General features: G+C 41.6%; 1 protein-coding gene across 2 annotated transcripts in view; it reads right to left on the reverse strand.

Moving 5' to 3' along the window:
• LOC133572866 (inositol-tetrakisphosphate 1-kinase-like) overlaps positions 1 to 17070 on the reverse strand; it is a 17861-nt gene extending 791 nt beyond the window's left edge. The window contains exons 1-9 of one of the 2 annotated variants that reach the window (XM_072911939.1): positions 16988 to 17070; positions 16833 to 16857; positions 16314 to 16436; positions 10316 to 10433; positions 10139 to 10240; positions 6543 to 6583; positions 6293 to 6458; positions 4945 to 5012; positions 3024 to 3186 (exon numbers count right to left, since the gene is read on the reverse strand). In XM_072911939.1, the coding sequence (XP_072768040.1) occupies positions 3024 to 3186; positions 4945 to 5012; positions 6293 to 6458; positions 6543 to 6583; positions 10139 to 10240; positions 10316 to 10433; positions 16314 to 16436; positions 16833 to 16857; positions 16988 to 17070 (889 nt within the window). Of the gene's footprint in view, positions 1 to 3023; positions 3187 to 4944; positions 5013 to 6292; positions 6584 to 10138; positions 10241 to 10315; positions 10434 to 16313; positions 16437 to 16832; positions 16858 to 16987 lie in introns of both variants that reach the window. The other variant, XM_061925927.2, reaches the window with a different exon arrangement.
• Between the last annotated feature and the right edge of the window lie 760 nt (positions 17071 to 17830).

Here is a 17830-nt window from a genome sequence, read left to right on the forward strand (position 1 = left end):
TTTGTATTGTCTTGCCACCAGAGGTTCCGCATTTCTCGAAGCCTTCGCTGGCACTTCTGCTTTGCTTCCTGGAAGTGTCGCAAGCAAGCGCAAGTAGGGTGGTTCTCCCATGCCAGGGCAGCTCTCTTCTGATTGATCAGTTGTTGGTTATTGGCCTTGTTTTGATCAAACCAGTCTTGATGGGAGCGTCTGGAGTAGCCGACTATTTCCTTTGCAGCCTTGGTGATGGTGCTGCGAAGCACAGACCAGTCCGTTTCTGCAGAATCCGGCTAGGGTGCCGGTATTGGAGCCTCGGTCAGAAGTTCCGTGAGATGGTTCAAGTAGCCTTCCGAGACAGCACAGATCTTCACTCTTGCGACATTCAAGTGTCGTGCCCTCTTTGCTTGTCTGTTATGACGGGAGTGGTTTCGCAGGTGTCTGAGGCGAGATATGAGGAGCTGATGGTCTGCCCAGCATTCGTGTGCAGCGGGCATGCTGCGGGTCACAAGAACATCGCTCCGGTTGCGTGATCGGGTAAGGATGTAGTCTAGGATGGTCCAGTGCTTTGACCACGGGTGTTTCCAGGTGGTCTTGTGGCGATTCGGGAGTCGGAAAAGGGTGTTGGTGATGACCACTATATAAAGTGGGTGACATTGTTATCACCAGGAAAGATGAGGTCACCTACCTAGGTTCCATTCTAGAGGCTAATCTTTCCTGTGATAAAATGGCAACCAAGGTAATCAAAAAGTTCAACCAACGAACGAGATTTCTCTATAAATCTCCTCTCTGGTCAACAAAAGCACCATGAGGATTCTGGCGGGAACTCTCGTTCAATCCTTTTTTGATTACGCATGCACCTCCTGGTACCCTAGCACCTCCAAAACCCTCAAATCTAAACTCTAAACATCCCAGAACAAGCTAGTCGGATTACTTCTAGACCTCCACCCCAGATCCCACCTCACTCCTACCCACTTCTCCAAAGTGGGCTGGCTCAGGGTGGAGGACAGAGTAAAACAACTTGCACTGAGCCTAGTCTATAAAATCTGCTACACCTCACTGATACCGAAGTACATGTCAAACTACTTCCTTAACGTAAATGACCGCCATAACCACAACACTAGGGGGAGCTCAACTAACCACGATAAACCCAGATTCCAAACTAACAAAGGTCTTAACTCATTCTCTTTCTATGCCACATCAATGTGGAATGCGCTCCCAACAGGTATAAAAGAAAGTGCATCTCTATCCTCCTTCAAAACCGCAATAAAAGTTCACCTCCAGGCAGCTACAACCCTAAACTAACACCCTCCCCGGATTGTTAATAATCAAATGTAAACAATCAAATGCAGATACTTTTTCTTATGCCTTCTGATCTCTCTCTCTCTCTCTCTCTCTCTCTCTCTCTCTCTCTCTCTCTCTCTCTGCCCACTACTTGCTGTCCATATCCTACCAAGTCAGACCTACACTGTTCCAATATCCAGTTCTCTGTTCTCAATTGTTGATTACTGATGATAACAACCAAACCTCTCCCAGAGATTGTGGTCGCAACCGACTCCGGCGTTGAAATCCCCAAACACAAGAAGCTTGTCTTTACTGGATACAGCTTCGATGGTCCGGTTAAGGGCATTATAGAAAGACTCTTTCACATCTTCCTCGGACTCAAGGGTTGGTGCATACACAAATATCAGGGTCAGGTTGTTGCTGTTAGGGAGCGGCACACGAAGGGTCATAAGACGTTCACTTATAGGTGTTGGGACCAGGTTATAGCGATTCATGATTGACGTCTTGATTGCAAAGCCAACAATGTGGAACTGCCGATCTTCAGCATCTTTCCTTTTCCAGAAGAAGGTGAAGTTGGCACTGACTTCGGCAAGACTTCCCTCTCCAGCAAGTCTTATTTCGTATAGGGTGGCGATGACAATATTGAAGCGGTCCAGTTCCTGACTCCCAAGAGCAGTGAGTTGGTGTGGTCTCTCTGTGTCTGTGTTGTCGTTGTCTATGAGGGTCCTTACAGTCCACGCTCCCACCGTGAAAGGGTTCAGTTTTGGTTTTGGTCTTCTTCTTGTCTTTTGACCGCATGAGTAGGTCCCCACTAGCCGCGGTATGCCAGTTGGGGGGGTTTTGTGGTGACCAATGATTGCCCCACCTTTTCTAGGGGTCTCTGCATTCGAATTGGGCTGCGGTACTCCTAAATAGGTCAGCCCAGTCGCGCCTGCAGCTGACGAACTACCACGTCACCACAACTTCGTGGATAGAACGACCTTCACTTTCAGACTAGAGAATTCAAGCTGACCAAGCCTGTCCCTGTCATCCAAAATACCATCACCTTTGGACTTTTATGGGGCAATGGGGGTCTGTTTTTCTGCTACAGATAGCCTTTGTGTGAGTTTGTTTAGGGTGGATCATAGGTTGCGAGCCTGAGACCCACGCACTTTGGGCACTTGCCTCCTCCAATGGCACTACTGGGAGTGGAGACGTGTTGGTTTGGGTTAGGGTGCTTACATTGAGCTGCTGGATGACTCAATTAATGTCGGATCCGCCTTAAAATACGCCAGCGCAACGGGCGCTGCTCTCATACCATGAATTGATTAACGTGGACCCCGACTTAAACAAGTTGGAAAACTTATTCGGGTGTTACCATTTAGTGGTCAATTGTACGGAAAATGTACTGTACTGTGCAATCTACTAATACAAGTTTCAATCAATCAATCAAACTCAACCGGCAGTTGTGAGTGTTGACGTGTTTTTATGTACTGGTGGGACCAATACCCTACGCATTGAAATCAATAGAAAATGGCCCCCTAAATGTCCCTATGGATTATTTGATTGAAAAAAATAGTTCCCTGGAGGTGAATTTTTATGACTTTGGTGTGTGAAGTGTGTATGACAAGTAGTCAAACATAGGTACTGTAGTGTGTATTGGTCCACACAGGGAAATTCCTGATGTGCGCACGGGTGTGTGTGTGTGTGTGTGTGTGTGTGTGTGTGTGTGTGTGTGTGTGTCTGTGTGTGTGTTTGTGTGTGTGTGTGCTTACGAGCCATACCTGGGAAGATGTTGATGTCAATGACAGTGAGTGTGTGAGTGTGTATGTTGATGATGACATCCACACCAAACAGAGCCATGCCCAGCTGGACCCGGAGCTCTTTGACCAGGGCGGCTACGGCCTCTGAGCTGGGGGGAGGAAGATACGGCATCTGCTCATCCATCTTGTAAGACAGAAGGAAGAAATGTTGTTTAATTACAAACCCAAAACCAGTGTAGTTGGCACTTTGTGTAATTCGTAAATAAGAACAGAATACAATGATTTGCAAATCCTTTTCAACTTATATTTAATTGAATAGACTGCAAAGACAAGATATTTAATGTTCGAACTGAGAAACAATTTTTTTTTTCTTCCAAATAATCATTAACTTAGGATTTAATGGCAGCAACACATTTCAAAAAAGTTGGCACAGGGGAATTTTTACCACTGTGTTACATGGCCTTTCCTTTTACCAACACTCAGTAAACGTTTGGGAACTGAGGAGCTTGAAGCTTTTCAGGTGGAATTCTTTCCCATTCTTGCTTGATGTACAGCTTAAGTTGTTCAACAGTCCAGGGTCTCTGTTGTGGTATTTTAGGCTTCATATTGCACCACACATTTTCAATCGGAGACAAGTCTGGACTACAGGCAGGCCAGTCTACTACCCGCACTCTTTTACTATGAAGCCACGTTGATGTAACACATGGCTTGGCATTGTCTTGCTGAAATAAGCAGGGGCGTCCATGGTAACGTTGCTTGGATGGCAACATATGTTGCTCCAAAACCTGTATGTACCTTTCAGCATTAATGGTGCCTTCACAGATGTGTAAGTTACCCATGTCTTGGGCACTAATACACCCCCATACCATCACAGATGCTGGCTTTTCAACTTTGCGCCTATAACAATCCGGATGGTTCTTTTCCTCTTTTGTCCAGAGCACACGACGTCCACAGTTTCCAAAAACAATTTGAAATGTGGACTTGTCAGACCACAGAACACTTTTCCACTTTGCATCAGTCCATCTTCGATGAGCTCGGGCCCAGCGAAGCCGGCGGAGTTTCTGGGTGTTGTTGATAAATGGCTTTCGCTTTGCATAGTAGAGATTTAACTTGCACTTACAGATGTCGCGACGAACTGCAGTTACTGACAGTGGTTTTCTGAAGTGTTACTGAGCCCATGTAGTGATATCCTTTACACACCGATGTCGCTTTTTGATGCAGTACCACCTGAGGATCTAAGGTCCGTAATATCATCGCTTACGTGCAGTGATTTCACCAGATTCTCTGAACCTTTTGATGATTTTACAGACCGTAAATGGTGAAATCCTTAAATAATTTGCAATAGCTCGTTGAGAAATGTTGTTCTTAAACTGTTCGGCAATTTGCTCACGCATTTGTTCACAAAGTGGTGACCCTCGCCCCATCCTTGTTTGTGAATGACTGAGTATTTCATGGAATCTGCTTTTATACCCAATCATGGCACCCACCTGTTTCCAATTAGCCTGTTCACCTGTGGGATGTTCCAAATACGTTTTTGATGAGCATTTCTCAACTTTCTCAGTCTTTTTTGCCACTTGTGCCAGCTTTTTTGAAACATGTTGCAGGCATCATGAGCTAATATTTGCGAAAAATAACAAAGTTTTCTCAGTTCAAACATTAAATATCTTGTCTTTGCAGTCTATTCAATTGAATATAGGTTGAAAATGATTTGCAAATCATTGTATTTTGTTTTAATTTACCATTTACACAACATGCCAACTTCACTGGTTTTGGGTTTTTGTATTTTTTAAGGTGTCCAGTGACATGAGACAGGCAAATGAGGCACCAATAGCTACTTTTTTGGGATAGAACTGTGTACCCGTTCTTCGCTCAAAGCGACTTTGCTTTTAAATCCCAGATTTTTGATTGAAGAGAAACATAAAAAACATAAAAAAATACTCACAGCTGTGAGGTCGGAGCTTGACTCTGGTTTGGACACCTGATGGCTGTTGAAGAAGATGCTCTTTCTGTCTGCAGGCAGAGAGAAACCACAGCTGCAGTGCACGTCGGTAACACAAGCAAACAGATAAAAACACAACTCGATGGGAAATATTTAAAGGGGAACATTATCACAATTTCAGAAGGGTTAAAATCATTAAAAATCAGTTACCAGTGGCCTATTTTATTTTTCAAATTTTTTTTCAAAATTTTACTCATCACGCAATATCCCGAAAAAAAGCTTCAAAGTGCCTGATTTTAACCATCATTATATACACCCGTCCATTTTCCTGTGACGTCACACAGTGATGCCAATACAAACAAACATGGCGGTTAGAACAGCAAGGTATAGCGACATTAGCTCGGATTCAGACTCGGATTTCAGCGGCTTAAGCGATTCAACAGATTACGCATGTATTGAAACGGATGGTTGTAGTGTGGAGGCAGGTAGCGAAAACCAAATTGAAGAAGAAACTGAAGCTATTGAGCCATATTGGTTTGAACCGTATGCAAGCGAAACCGACGAAAACGACACGACAGCCAGCGACACGGGAGAAAGCGAGGACGAATTCGGCGATCGCCTTCTAACCAACGATTGGTATGTGTTTGTTTGGCATTAAAGGAAACTAACAACTATGAACTAGGTTTACAGCATATGAAATACATTTGGCAACAACATGCACTTTGAGAGTGCAGACAGCCCAGTTTTCATCAATTAATATATTCTGTAGACATACCCTCATCCGCTCTCTTTTCCTGAAAGCTGATCTGTCCAGTCCAGTTGGAAATGCATCTGCTTTGAGTGTCGCAGGATATCCACACATTCTTGCCATCTCTGTCGTAGCATAGCTTTCGTCGGTAAAGTGTGCGGAACAAACGTCCAATTTCTTGCCACTTTGGCATCTTTGGGCCACTGGTGCAACTTGAATCCGTCCCTGTTGGTGTTGTTACACCCTCCGACAACACACCGACGAGGCATGATGTCTCCAAGGTACGGAAAATTAGTTGAAAAAACGGAAAATAACAGAGCTGATTTGATTCGGTGTTTGTAATGTGTTTGAGAAAATGGCGGACTGCTTCCCGATGTGACGTCACGTTGTGACGTCATCGCTCCGAGAGCGAATAATATAAAGGCGTTTAATTCGCCAAAATTCACCCATTTAGAGTTCGAAAATCGGTTAAAAAAATATATGGTCTTTTTTCTGCAACATCAAGGTATATATTGACGCTTATATAGGTCTGGTGATAATGTTCCCCTTTAAACATTGGAAGAGACTGCAAGGATCCAAAACGTGGAGGATTTACAGACTGACCACACGGGCCGGAGGGGAAGTTCTTGAGCGAGGGTCTCTCCACGCAGAAGTGTCTGTCCCCGACCACAAACACCTTGTGCAGGACGGCCCCGTGGCTGACAAAACTCTGGAGCACGCACGGCGGATGGATCTCCTCCAGACTCGCCGCACTGAAGATAAGCGACATCTGCGCACAAAACCAAACGCACGAAAACAAGTAGCAAATGCGGCAAGAAAGGCGGAGAGTAAAAAACAAACAAATAGCACTCACCTCATGGGACCGAGAGCCATGTGCAACTCTTGTTTTACAAACTGCTCAACAGACAAGGAAGTTGTGTTGGTCATAAGAAAACACCAAGTGTCACTTCCATACAGTCCTTACATACAATAGGTCAGTGTTTTTCAACCACTGTACCCTAGTGTGCCGTGAGATAGTCTGGTGTGCCGTGGGAGATGATCTAATTTCACCTATTTGGGTTAAAATATTTTCCAAACCAGTAATTATAGTCTGCAAATGATGTGTTGTTGTTGAGTGTCGGTGCTGTCTAGAGCTCGGCAGAGTAACCGTGTAATACTCTTCCATATCAGTAGGTGGCAGCCGGTAGCTAATTGCTTTGTAGATGTCGGAAACAGCGAGAGGCAGCGTTCAGGTAAAAAGGTGTCTCATGCTCAAACCAAAAATAAACAAAAGGTGAGTGCCCCTAAGAAAAGGCATTGAAGCTTAGGGAAGGCTATGCAGAACGAAACTAAAACTGAACTGGCTACAAAGTAAACAAAAACTAAATGCTGGACGACAGCAAAGACTTACTGTGGAGCAAAGATGGCGTCCGCATTGTACATCCGAACATGACATGACAATCAACAATGTCCACGCAAAGAAGGATAAAAAAAACTGAAATATTCTAGATTGCTAAAACAAAGTAGATGCGGGAAATATCGCTCAAAGGAAGACATGAAACTGCTACAAGAAAATACCAAAAAAAGAGAATAAGACACCAAAATAGGAGCGCAAGACAAGAACTAACACTAAACACAGGAAAACAGCAAAAAAGTCAAAATAAGTCAGGGGGTGATGTGACAGGTCGCGACAATACACCTACTCTGAGACAAGAGTATGATGCATGCTTGGTTATGGTTTAAAGTCATACCCAGCAATTGCGACAACGACTTTTTACTGTCAACTGAGTTTCGTTTTTTAATGATATCTGCTGGTGGTGTGCCTCCGGATTTTTTAAACGCAAAAAATGTGCCTTGGTTCAAAAAAGGTTGAAAAACATTGCAACAGGTCATTGACTCCCAACTGTTTCAGCTTGTTCTGTCTTTCAATGACTATACCAGTGGTTCTTAACCTTGTTGGAGGTACCGAACCCCACCAGTTTCATATGCCCATTCACCGAACCCGAACCGTAATCATAAAATGATGTTATCATATTAAAGAAATACTAATAAAGGTATATTTTACAAACAGAAAGTTACAGGAATGTACACATGATCCCATGTTTACATCTCATTGTGCAACATGTGAATGTTTTAGTGGGAACTAAATGCGATATCTGAAAGGGGTACACATTATTTCCAAAGCAGGACCCCCCCACCCAGACATATAATACTAGTACACAGCTCATGAAAAACAATATGTTATAGTCATTGTAAGTGGGCCAAAACACTTATATTCGAAAATAATCTCATGGAAATGACTGCTGTCATTTGATTATAATAATAAAACATTGAACTTGTTATTTAGTCAGGTTTGAGACAGGTGTGCTGCAGGTGTGACCTCAGTGCATGTGCACGTCTGACGTCGTTCATGTGTGCTCCACTGAATGCTCAAGGAGTTTTTGCGTTTGCTCACACAGATGGAAAATTAGAGGGAACATTGTTTGGGGGTATCCATAATACGCCGACAGGGAGAAGTTTTTATTTACACGATGAGTTGGGTGTGTCTTGACCTCCGCGGCGGAGGCTCTGCCGAACCCCTGAGGCCGACTCACCGAACCCCTAGGGTTCGATCGAATCCAGGTTAAGAACCACTGGACTATACAAACTGGACGGTTGAGCATTATCATTACCCTACTCACAGGGAACTTTTGTATACAATGAACGGAAGGTACATGGACCTAAAGTACTGCTTCCGGTTCAATTTGTCATCACACAGATAAACACGCATTTTTGCATTTTGGATGAACATATATTCGATTTTTGTGTTTATCTGGAAAAATAAAAACCCATAAAACGAAACAGCACGAATTAAAATCTGCCATATATAATATAAATAGAAAAACGGCCCTGATTTTATTTTTTGATTTGCATTTCAGGATTGGAAATAGAATGAACGGAACTTACACAGACCCTCTTATTGATGCTTTTATTATTATTTTTTTTTCTGTATTGTGTAGTTATAATTATATGCTTTTACTTGTAATTGTATTGAATTGTGGACCCCAGGAAGACTAGTGGGTTGTTGAGGCAACCTGCTAATGGGGATCCTTAATAAAAATCAAATCAAATGTATTCAGTCTTGGAACCCTCTACTGCAGTGATTCTCAAACTGTGATAGTGGCTCTATCTAGTGGTACGCCAAGGAATCACTCGATTAAAGTGTTTTATTTTGCTATATTCAAACACAGTGTTGCTGTTCATACTGTGTGTAATGCCACAGTGGACATAAATATTAAATATAATTATTCAATAAAACCTCACCCTGGTTTTTTAACGAATACTTATATATTATACTGTCGGCCGTTATGGATGTACTTGGAGGGCCAAGTGGTTCCTGAGGTGGAACTTGGTGAAAAAAGTTCGAGAAGTACTGTTCTACTGAATAGAAATGTTACGTCTTGAAGCAGTTCTGAAATTAGTATTACTATCTTATTTTTTGTTTTGGCTTTGGACACAAACTACACATTCTAAAAATTCTGCCCAGCATCACGCTTTAAAAGTGAGACGTAAACATTACAACAGATATCAGCAGGATTATTGATTTTTAAGTTATATTTCAGTCCTTCATTCGTTAATTCCCAACGGGTTATTTATGGTGTCGCTGAGCCGGAGCAGCATCTCCTCATCCGGAAACAACAACACCAGAAATATGTGCCGTGAAAAAACATCCGACCGGAACTCTCTAATAACTAAAGTTCCTTGGGTGAATAATGTAAACTCACTACACCGGTATGTTTTAGCGCTTCCATGGCGAGTTTACTGACAGATATAAGTAAGAACTTGACACTACTTTATATTAGAAATGGCAACAGCGGAAGATGAATGTCACATAACAAGAAGATAGAGAAAAATAAGAAGCTTATCGACTACGGCGTACTACCCTTGCAATTTTTCAGGATTTATGCAGATCCCAAATACAGATCAGCAGGTACCAGAAGGTAAGAAAAGTGGCTTTTGCATAATATTGCGAAACAAAACGCCAGCTAATATGTCTTACCTTATACACACACCATAATAATGCTTGTATGTTGAAGCACATCAAACGGTGCGGCTTCATAGCTTACCACAGTCGTACTAAAATATTTTCATAGATTTTTGAGCGCCGTGTGTAATGTTCTATATTTTCAATGGAATATATAAAATGTTGGTGTTGTTTACTTGAGTCATATTGCCATCATAATGCAGTCTACACTTATCTCTTATGTGTGACTGCCATCTACTGGTCACACTTATCATTGCACCATGTACCAAATAAAATTGCTTCGAGGTCGGTAAGCAAAACCAGAATTATTCCTTATATTAGGCGCACCGGACTATAAGGCGCACTGTCGAGTTTTGAGGGGAAAAAAGGATTTTAAGTGTGCCTTATAGTCCGGAAAATACGGTAGCTATAGAAATAATATAACAAGTGAGCGGATGCAAACTGACTGAGAGGAAAGCTCAAGTTCTGGGTCGTCACTTCGTGTTGAATGGACGCCATGTCTCGCGAGCTGTGGACGTCAACGTACGGAGGACAGCAAATGCGCCAATCTGACACGCAGAAAACACAAAACTCTTTTTCACAAACTTTTATTGTACACAACTGCAGTAGTACCACTGAAATACCTCGGAGGGAATTGTGCAGCTCGCTCATGATCCGGTAGGAGGCGAAGCGGTCTAGAAGCCGGGTCATGGCAGGCAGGGGGTCCAGAAGAACTGTGCTGCTGTGGGCTGACACATAGCTCTGCATGGGACGTCACACAAAGGGAGATTTCACTTTCACTTTCTTAAAGCTGGGGTACTTGAATCTTGTGTCACCAGGCAGAATTCAAATCCCGCCCCGCCCCACTCTGAGCACCTCGCTGATAGTCTCTCCTAGTGTGCTTTTCTCTGGAAAAGCACTAAACCGCGCATGAGAGCTGTAGGTGCACACGCGTAGGTTGTTGACAGTCTGAAGTCGCATCGAAGGATCCCTTAGTTCCTATTTTGTTGCAGACTACGGGTAACACACGTCGCCACGCAAAAGGATACACACAAAATATAGGAACCTTAGATGACATGTCTAGAAGGAAAAGATCCACTTGCATGTCCAAAGTTAGTCCAAGACTTGCCCAGAATGCCGGAGCAATCATTTTTATTTATTTTTAAATCTTGTCTTTTTTTGCAGTATATGCTGAAAAGGCAAGAGCAGGTATTGCAATCTTTCCGAGTGGGTGTTTGGCAGCCATGCTTTACTCAAAACAGGTTTGCACCGTGCACGCGCTTTGCTATATATCGCGTCAGCCAATGAGGAGGCTCCTTCATGGGCTCTGCTCACCCCTACTTTCTCTAAATCCAGTGACTGGATCGGGAGGTTAAGACTAGAGATGTCCGATAATGGCTTTTTTGCCGATATCCGATATTCCGATATTGTCCAACTCTTAATTACCGATTCCGATATCAACCGATACCGATATATACAGTCGTGGAATTAACACATTATTATGCCTAATTTTGTTGTGATGCCCCGCTGGATGCATTAAACAATGTAACAAGGTTTTCCAAAATAAATCAACTCAAGTTATGGAAAAAAATGCCAACATGGCACTGCCATATTTATTATTGAAGTCACAAAGTGCATTATTTTTTTTAACATGCCTCAAAACAGGGATTCTGGGTATTTGTTCTGTTGTGTATATGTTGTGTTACGGTGCGGATGTTCTCCCGAAATGTGTTTGTCATTCTTGTTTGGTGTGGGTTCACAGTGTGGCGCATATTTGTAACAGTGTTAAAGTTGTTTATACGGCAACCCTCAGTGTGACCTGTATGGCTATTGATCAAGTATGCCTTGCATTCACTTGTGTGTGTGAAAAGCCGTAGATATTATGTGACTGGGCCGGCATGCAAAGGAAGTGCCTTTAAGGTTTATTGGCGCTCTGTACTTCTCCCTACGTCCGTGTACACAGTGGCGTTTTAAAAAGTCATACATTTTACTTTTTGAAACCAATAGCGATAATTTTGAAACCGATACCGATAATTTCCGATATTACATTTTAAAGCATTTATCGGCCGATAATATCGGACTGCCGATATTATCGGACATCCCTAGTTAAGACAAATGTTTTTTTCTTCTGGGGTTTTCTTTACTAAAATACTTAATTATAAGGAACAGACCGCATGCAGACGTAGGATTTTTTCAGAAATGATTACTGTTATGATACACTGTATGATGCTAATATGATTTTATTATTTTTAATTCAAGAACCCTAGCTTTCATAAACCGTATTTCTGGACTATAAGCAGCACCCACTACATTTTTAGAAGAAAAAAAGAGACTTTTTCATATATTAGTTGCACCGGAGATAGATATATACCAGTACGTAGTGAAATGAGATAATTACAAAGAGCGAGTTAATGTTTATTTACATACATTAAGTGCCTGTAACACGGCTAAACAAATTAAACAGAACACTCATTCATGTCTTTTTTCATCCTTAATAAGATTTTCTCCTTTTTTAATAAGGTTCAAGATATTCATCAGGATTCTTCTTCCTTGTACTTTGTAAACACTTTGAGTTTGAACAGTGTATTAAGGTGGATCATTTTAGTACATTGTTTGATTTCTTTGCTCAATCCATTCCATAATTTAGCCGCTAGCAAAGGAAAAAAAACATAGATTAGTCGCACCTGTGTATAAGACGCAAGGTTCAAAGCTTGGGTAAAAGTAACGGCTTATAGTCCGGAAAATACGGTCATGAAACCTTTTCATTTTGTGCATTAAAGATGCAAAAAGAGCAATTCAATGAAAGTTAGTGTACATTATGCTATCTGAACAAAACATATTTATGTTACTGGTGTTTGGTTTATTATCTAAAAATATACCTCATAATGAATTGATACAGGCTGACGCTTCATTTTGTTTGGTCCCTCAGCTGACAGAGGCGGCTCGCAGCTTACTGTGTATGTCTATACACAGAGTGGAGCCGCTTCCCTAAGTTTATAATTCAATCAATCAATCAATGTTTATTTATATAGCCCTAAATCACAAGTGTCTCAAAGGGCTGCACAAGCCACAGCAACATCCTCAGTTCAGAGCCCACATAAGGGCAAGGAAAAACTCACAACCCAGTGGGACGTCGATGTGAATGACTATGAGAAACCTTGGAGAGGACCGCAGATGTGGGTGCACCCCCCTCTACGGGAGACCGGATGCAATGGACGTCGAGTGGGTCTAGCATAATATTGTGAAAGTCCAGTCCATAGTGGATCTAACATAATAGTGAGAGTCCAGTCCATAGACACACTAAGTATATATGTAATGCAGTACTAGTAACAGGCATATTCACAACATGTAATATTTACATATTTTGATCATTTTAATCATACGACGGAGCATTAATTTCACAAACACATCACAACGTTCGCTTTCACCTTCATCAACATCACTGATTACTACTCATCGCAGACTTTATGAGAGACAACAAACAAACATCACTTACTGGACAATGTCTGCTGTCACTGGGATGCTGACTGGTAGAATGTGGATATATTCCTCTTTAGATGAAGAATGACCAATAACCCTCGTAAAAAAAGGGGGTGGAACCATTTCGCCAACTGGCTGTCAAAGTTGACCAACTTTTCGTATGTTGTCCTCATCCTTTTACTATACAGGTGAGAGACATCATTTATAGACTAGAAAAAACTTTCACAAGCTCTGAAGCGATGGAGCAGCTCACCAGTTGATGACATCAATACAGCAGAATAAGGTAGTTTCCTCTCTGTGACAGTCCGCCACTAAAAATAGGTCCTTAACGTTAGAGCTTATCATAACAAAATCGTGTATCGCATATATTCTGTAAATATTCACGTCAAGAAATGCAAATGGAGTATTATTGGCGCTTTTTGGATGGTTGTTTGCAGGGTTTTATGGGCAGAATAGAAGACCATAGAAGACACCATCATAAGCAGAGTTTTATTTACATGTACTTAAGAGTTCCAATGCAATAAAAACAAGCGTGTTCTTGTTTCTCATAAAGATTGGGAATTATAGAAATTCCATCCTAATTCCTAATACATCATAATTATCAAAATGAATCTGCTTTTTTTTTTTCATCTTAAAGGGGGACTGCAATTCTTTTGGAAGTGTGCCTGTCATTCACAATCTCCATGTAAGACTAGACTAAGACAAAAACACATGTGTTTTTTTTGTTGTTTTTTTTAAATGCATTCAAAGTTGTAAAATACAGCAAGTACGAGGTGGCTAACAATGCAGCTAATGGGAGTACACTATTTCACCCATAAAGACCTCTAAATAACTATCCATAAACAGCGAACAATACTCCATTTACATCTTGTGACCTGAATATTAACCAAGTATTAGCGATACTGTTATCATAATCGCTAACAGAGACAAACTATTTTTTAGCGGCGCCGTGAATACAGAGACCTAACTAGATTATGCTGCTATATTGACATCATCAGCTGGTGAGCTGCTGCATCGCCTCTAAATCGGTGAAAGTTAATTCTAGATTACAAATCATGTCTCTCACTTGGATAGTAGAAGAATCTGGCCATTAACTAAGAAGCCTTTCAACTTATACCCGGAGATGGCGAGAAAGACACGAAAAAACGATCGTCTGCGGCACCCTTTTTTTTAAAAACCCTTATTGAGGATTATGGTCAATTCTTCATCCGAAAGGGAAGATATTAACATTCCATCATTCGGCATCCCAGAGAAAGCACACACTGTACAGTATGTAGAGATGTCCGATAATATCGGACTGCCGATATCATCGGCCGATAAATGCTTTAAAATGTAATATCAAAAATTATCTGTATCGGTTTCAAAAAGTAAAATGTATGACTTTTTAAAACGCCGCTGTACGGAGTGGTACACGGACGTAGGGAGAAGTACAGAGAAGTTGCGTCTCCCAGTCATACTTGCCAACCCTCCCGATTTTCCCGGGAGACTCCCGAATTTCAGTGCCCCTCCCGAAAATCTCCCGGGGCAACCATTCTCCCCAATTTCTCCCAATTTCTACCCAGACAACAATATTGTGGGCTTGCCTTAAAGGCACTGCATTTGCGTGCCGGCCCAATCACATAATATCTACGGCCTTTCACACACACACTGGTGAATGCATGCATACTTGGTCAACAGCCATACTGGGCACACTGAGGGTGGCCGTATAAACAACTTTAACACTGTTACAAATATGCGCCAAACTGTGAACCCACACCAAACAAGAATGACAAACAGATTTCGAGAGAACATCCCCACCGTAACACAACATAAACACAACAGAACAAATACCCAGAACCCCTTGCAGCACTAACTCTTCCAGGACGCTACAATATACACCCCCGCTACCACCAAACCCCCCCCACCCCCCACCCCCCACCACCTTGTAGCTCCCGGAAGAGTGAAATGTGACGATTTTCCGGACGGGCACTGAAATCTGGTACTCTCCCGGGAGGGTTGGCAAGTATGAGAATTAGCGGTGAATGTGGTGTTACTGCGGCACCTCCGCTGAATATAATCGGCGGGCCAGCTCTAGTGTTCATTTGATATCACCTCAAGGGTCAAGTGAAATTACATGGCGGGCCAAATTTGAGAGTTTGACACCCATAGTCTAGAGAATGTATTCACCTACACCGGGGATCAGCAACCCGTGGCTCTCGAGCCGCATGCGGCTCTTTAGCACCGCCCTAGTGGTTCCCAGGAGCTTTTTGAAAAATGTAAAAAGATGGGGGTAAAATACATTTGTTGTTTTAATAATGTTTCTGTAGGACAAACATAACACAAACCTTCCTAATTGTTAGAAAGCCCACTGTTTAATATGTTCGTGTTTATGCTTCACTGATGACAGTATTTGGCCAGTGCCGTTTTGTCCTACTAATTTTGGCGTTCCTTGAACTCGCCGTAGTTGGTTTACGTGTACAACTTTCTCCGTCGCTGCCACAGAAAGACGTGTTTTATGCCACTCCTTCTTTGTCTCATTTTGTCCATCAAACGTTTTATGCTGTGCGTGAAAACGACGTCATTGACTTGCGCTAATAATCCCTGCTAACATGCTATTTAGGCTAGCTGTGTGTACATATTGCATCATTATGCCTCCCTTGTAGGTATATTTGAGTTCATTTAATATCCTTTACGTATGTCCTCTGTGTATTTCATTTATATTTGCATGTCTCATGACACATTATCTGTGTGTAACATTGGCTGCATTTCTGATTGTGTGCCATGTTGTTCTAGACCACAGCAAACATTACCCAGCTTGCAAAGATTGTAATAAATCCATTAGAAGAAGACAGCCTGTGAACACCTTTGGCAGTTTTAAGCCAGTAATTTCCAGGAGTGATCCAACCCTCTGAGACACTTACTTAATGTGTTGCCTTCATTATAACACTTACATAAGGCTTTTAACTTTTTGCGGCTCCAGACAAATTTGTTTTTTGTATGACTCTTTCAACATATTGGGTTGCCGACCCCTGACCTACACTAATAAATATTGTTTTAACCTTTACAATGTATTCAACTGCGGAAAATTACTTCACCAGATTACAACCACTTAAAAAAAAAACAATTGTTGGTTGACGGTCGGATTTTTACAACAAAAAGACCCGGTTGCACAGGTAGGTCCACCTGAAAGTTGGCCAGGAGCTCCTGTGATTGGCTGTCGTGCTCCGCCTCCACGATGACATCAGACAGCTTGTGAACAATGACATGGAAGGGTCCCTGGGGGCCCAGTGGCTGAGTAAGATCAATCTGCAACAGGAAAAAAATAATAAATAACAACCCATTTTTTCCCCCCTCATCCCGGCGGCGCCCTTTTTAGAATGGGAAATTCCTCATTTGGTCTAAATATGGCATAAAACACCTGATTGCCGACTGAACATCCATTCTTGGCATGATTTTAGGAAGAAAACCACAAAGGCCTTTTTTGAATGGAGGTTGTGGGAGAGCTGCAGGTGGCTGTGACATGGATTACTAAAGTTGTGCACATATGTGTATGACACCTGTGGCACTGGGCTAAACTATTTTTACTAACACGGGGGATGGAAAATCAAAGTCTATGTCTTTTATCAGAAAATTACCTCATGCAAAAACATACTCAGACATGTGAGAAAATAGACAAAAATAGTGCAAAACAAGACATTTTACCTCCACCACCTCCACTCCATGGCCCCTAAAGAGAAAATAATATGTTGGTTCATGTTCTATTCTAGTTTTAACATCGCTTATTGCATGTATTGTTAGAAGACAGACACCTGACCTGACCCAAGTAAAACAAAAACCAAATAAGTTATCAAACTTACGCACAAAGCTCTGAAAAGGCGTCCAGATTCATTCTTCGCCGTTTCTTATCGCTCAGATAGAAGCCAACTCTGCGGCGCGACATTTGGCTTTGCTCACTTGTGGCTCACTGACATGTCCATGCTCTTATTCAGCCACTCACACACACAAACACGCACACACACACACACACACACACACACACACACACACACACACACACACACACACACACACACACACACACACACACACACACACACACACACACACACACACACACACACTTTGTGTAATCGTTCCCTTCTTGAGACCTCTGAAAAATGCCTACCTCTTTAGGACCACCCTTTCTAGATATGTAAAGATTTGTATGTACAACATTAATAATATATACATACTATGCAAATATAAAGCATGTTGTGAAAAATGAGTTGGAATTTCACAAGAAAAAGGTCACAATTTCGCAAGAAAAACTTAGAATTTTGGCAGTGTTATAATAAAAGTCGTCATTTTACTCAACGCAAGTCAAAATTGTACAAGAAAAACTGAACATTTGCTCAATACTGTGATAAAAGTTGGAATTTTTACTCAATAACAGCCACAACTTTACACGAAAAGCTTAAAATTTTGCCAATTTTATGAAAAGAGTCATAATTTTACTCGACAAAAGTCACAATTTTATAAGAAAACTTTAAAGTTTTGTCAATATTATAATAGTCATTTAATTGGCAAAATTATGGAAAAGGTCATAATTTTACTCAAAAAATTTCACTATTTTACAACAACTAAAAAAAAATTGGCAATAATTTTATAAGTCATAATCTTGTATGCAAATGTCACCATTTTGCTTTTAAAAGTAATAGTTT

This window comes from Nerophis lumbriciformis, linkage group LG30, assembly GCF_033978685.3.
Source record: "Nerophis lumbriciformis linkage group LG30, RoL_Nlum_v2.1, whole genome shotgun sequence".
Lineage (NCBI taxonomy): Eukaryota > Metazoa > Chordata > Actinopteri > Syngnathiformes > Syngnathidae > Nerophis > Nerophis lumbriciformis.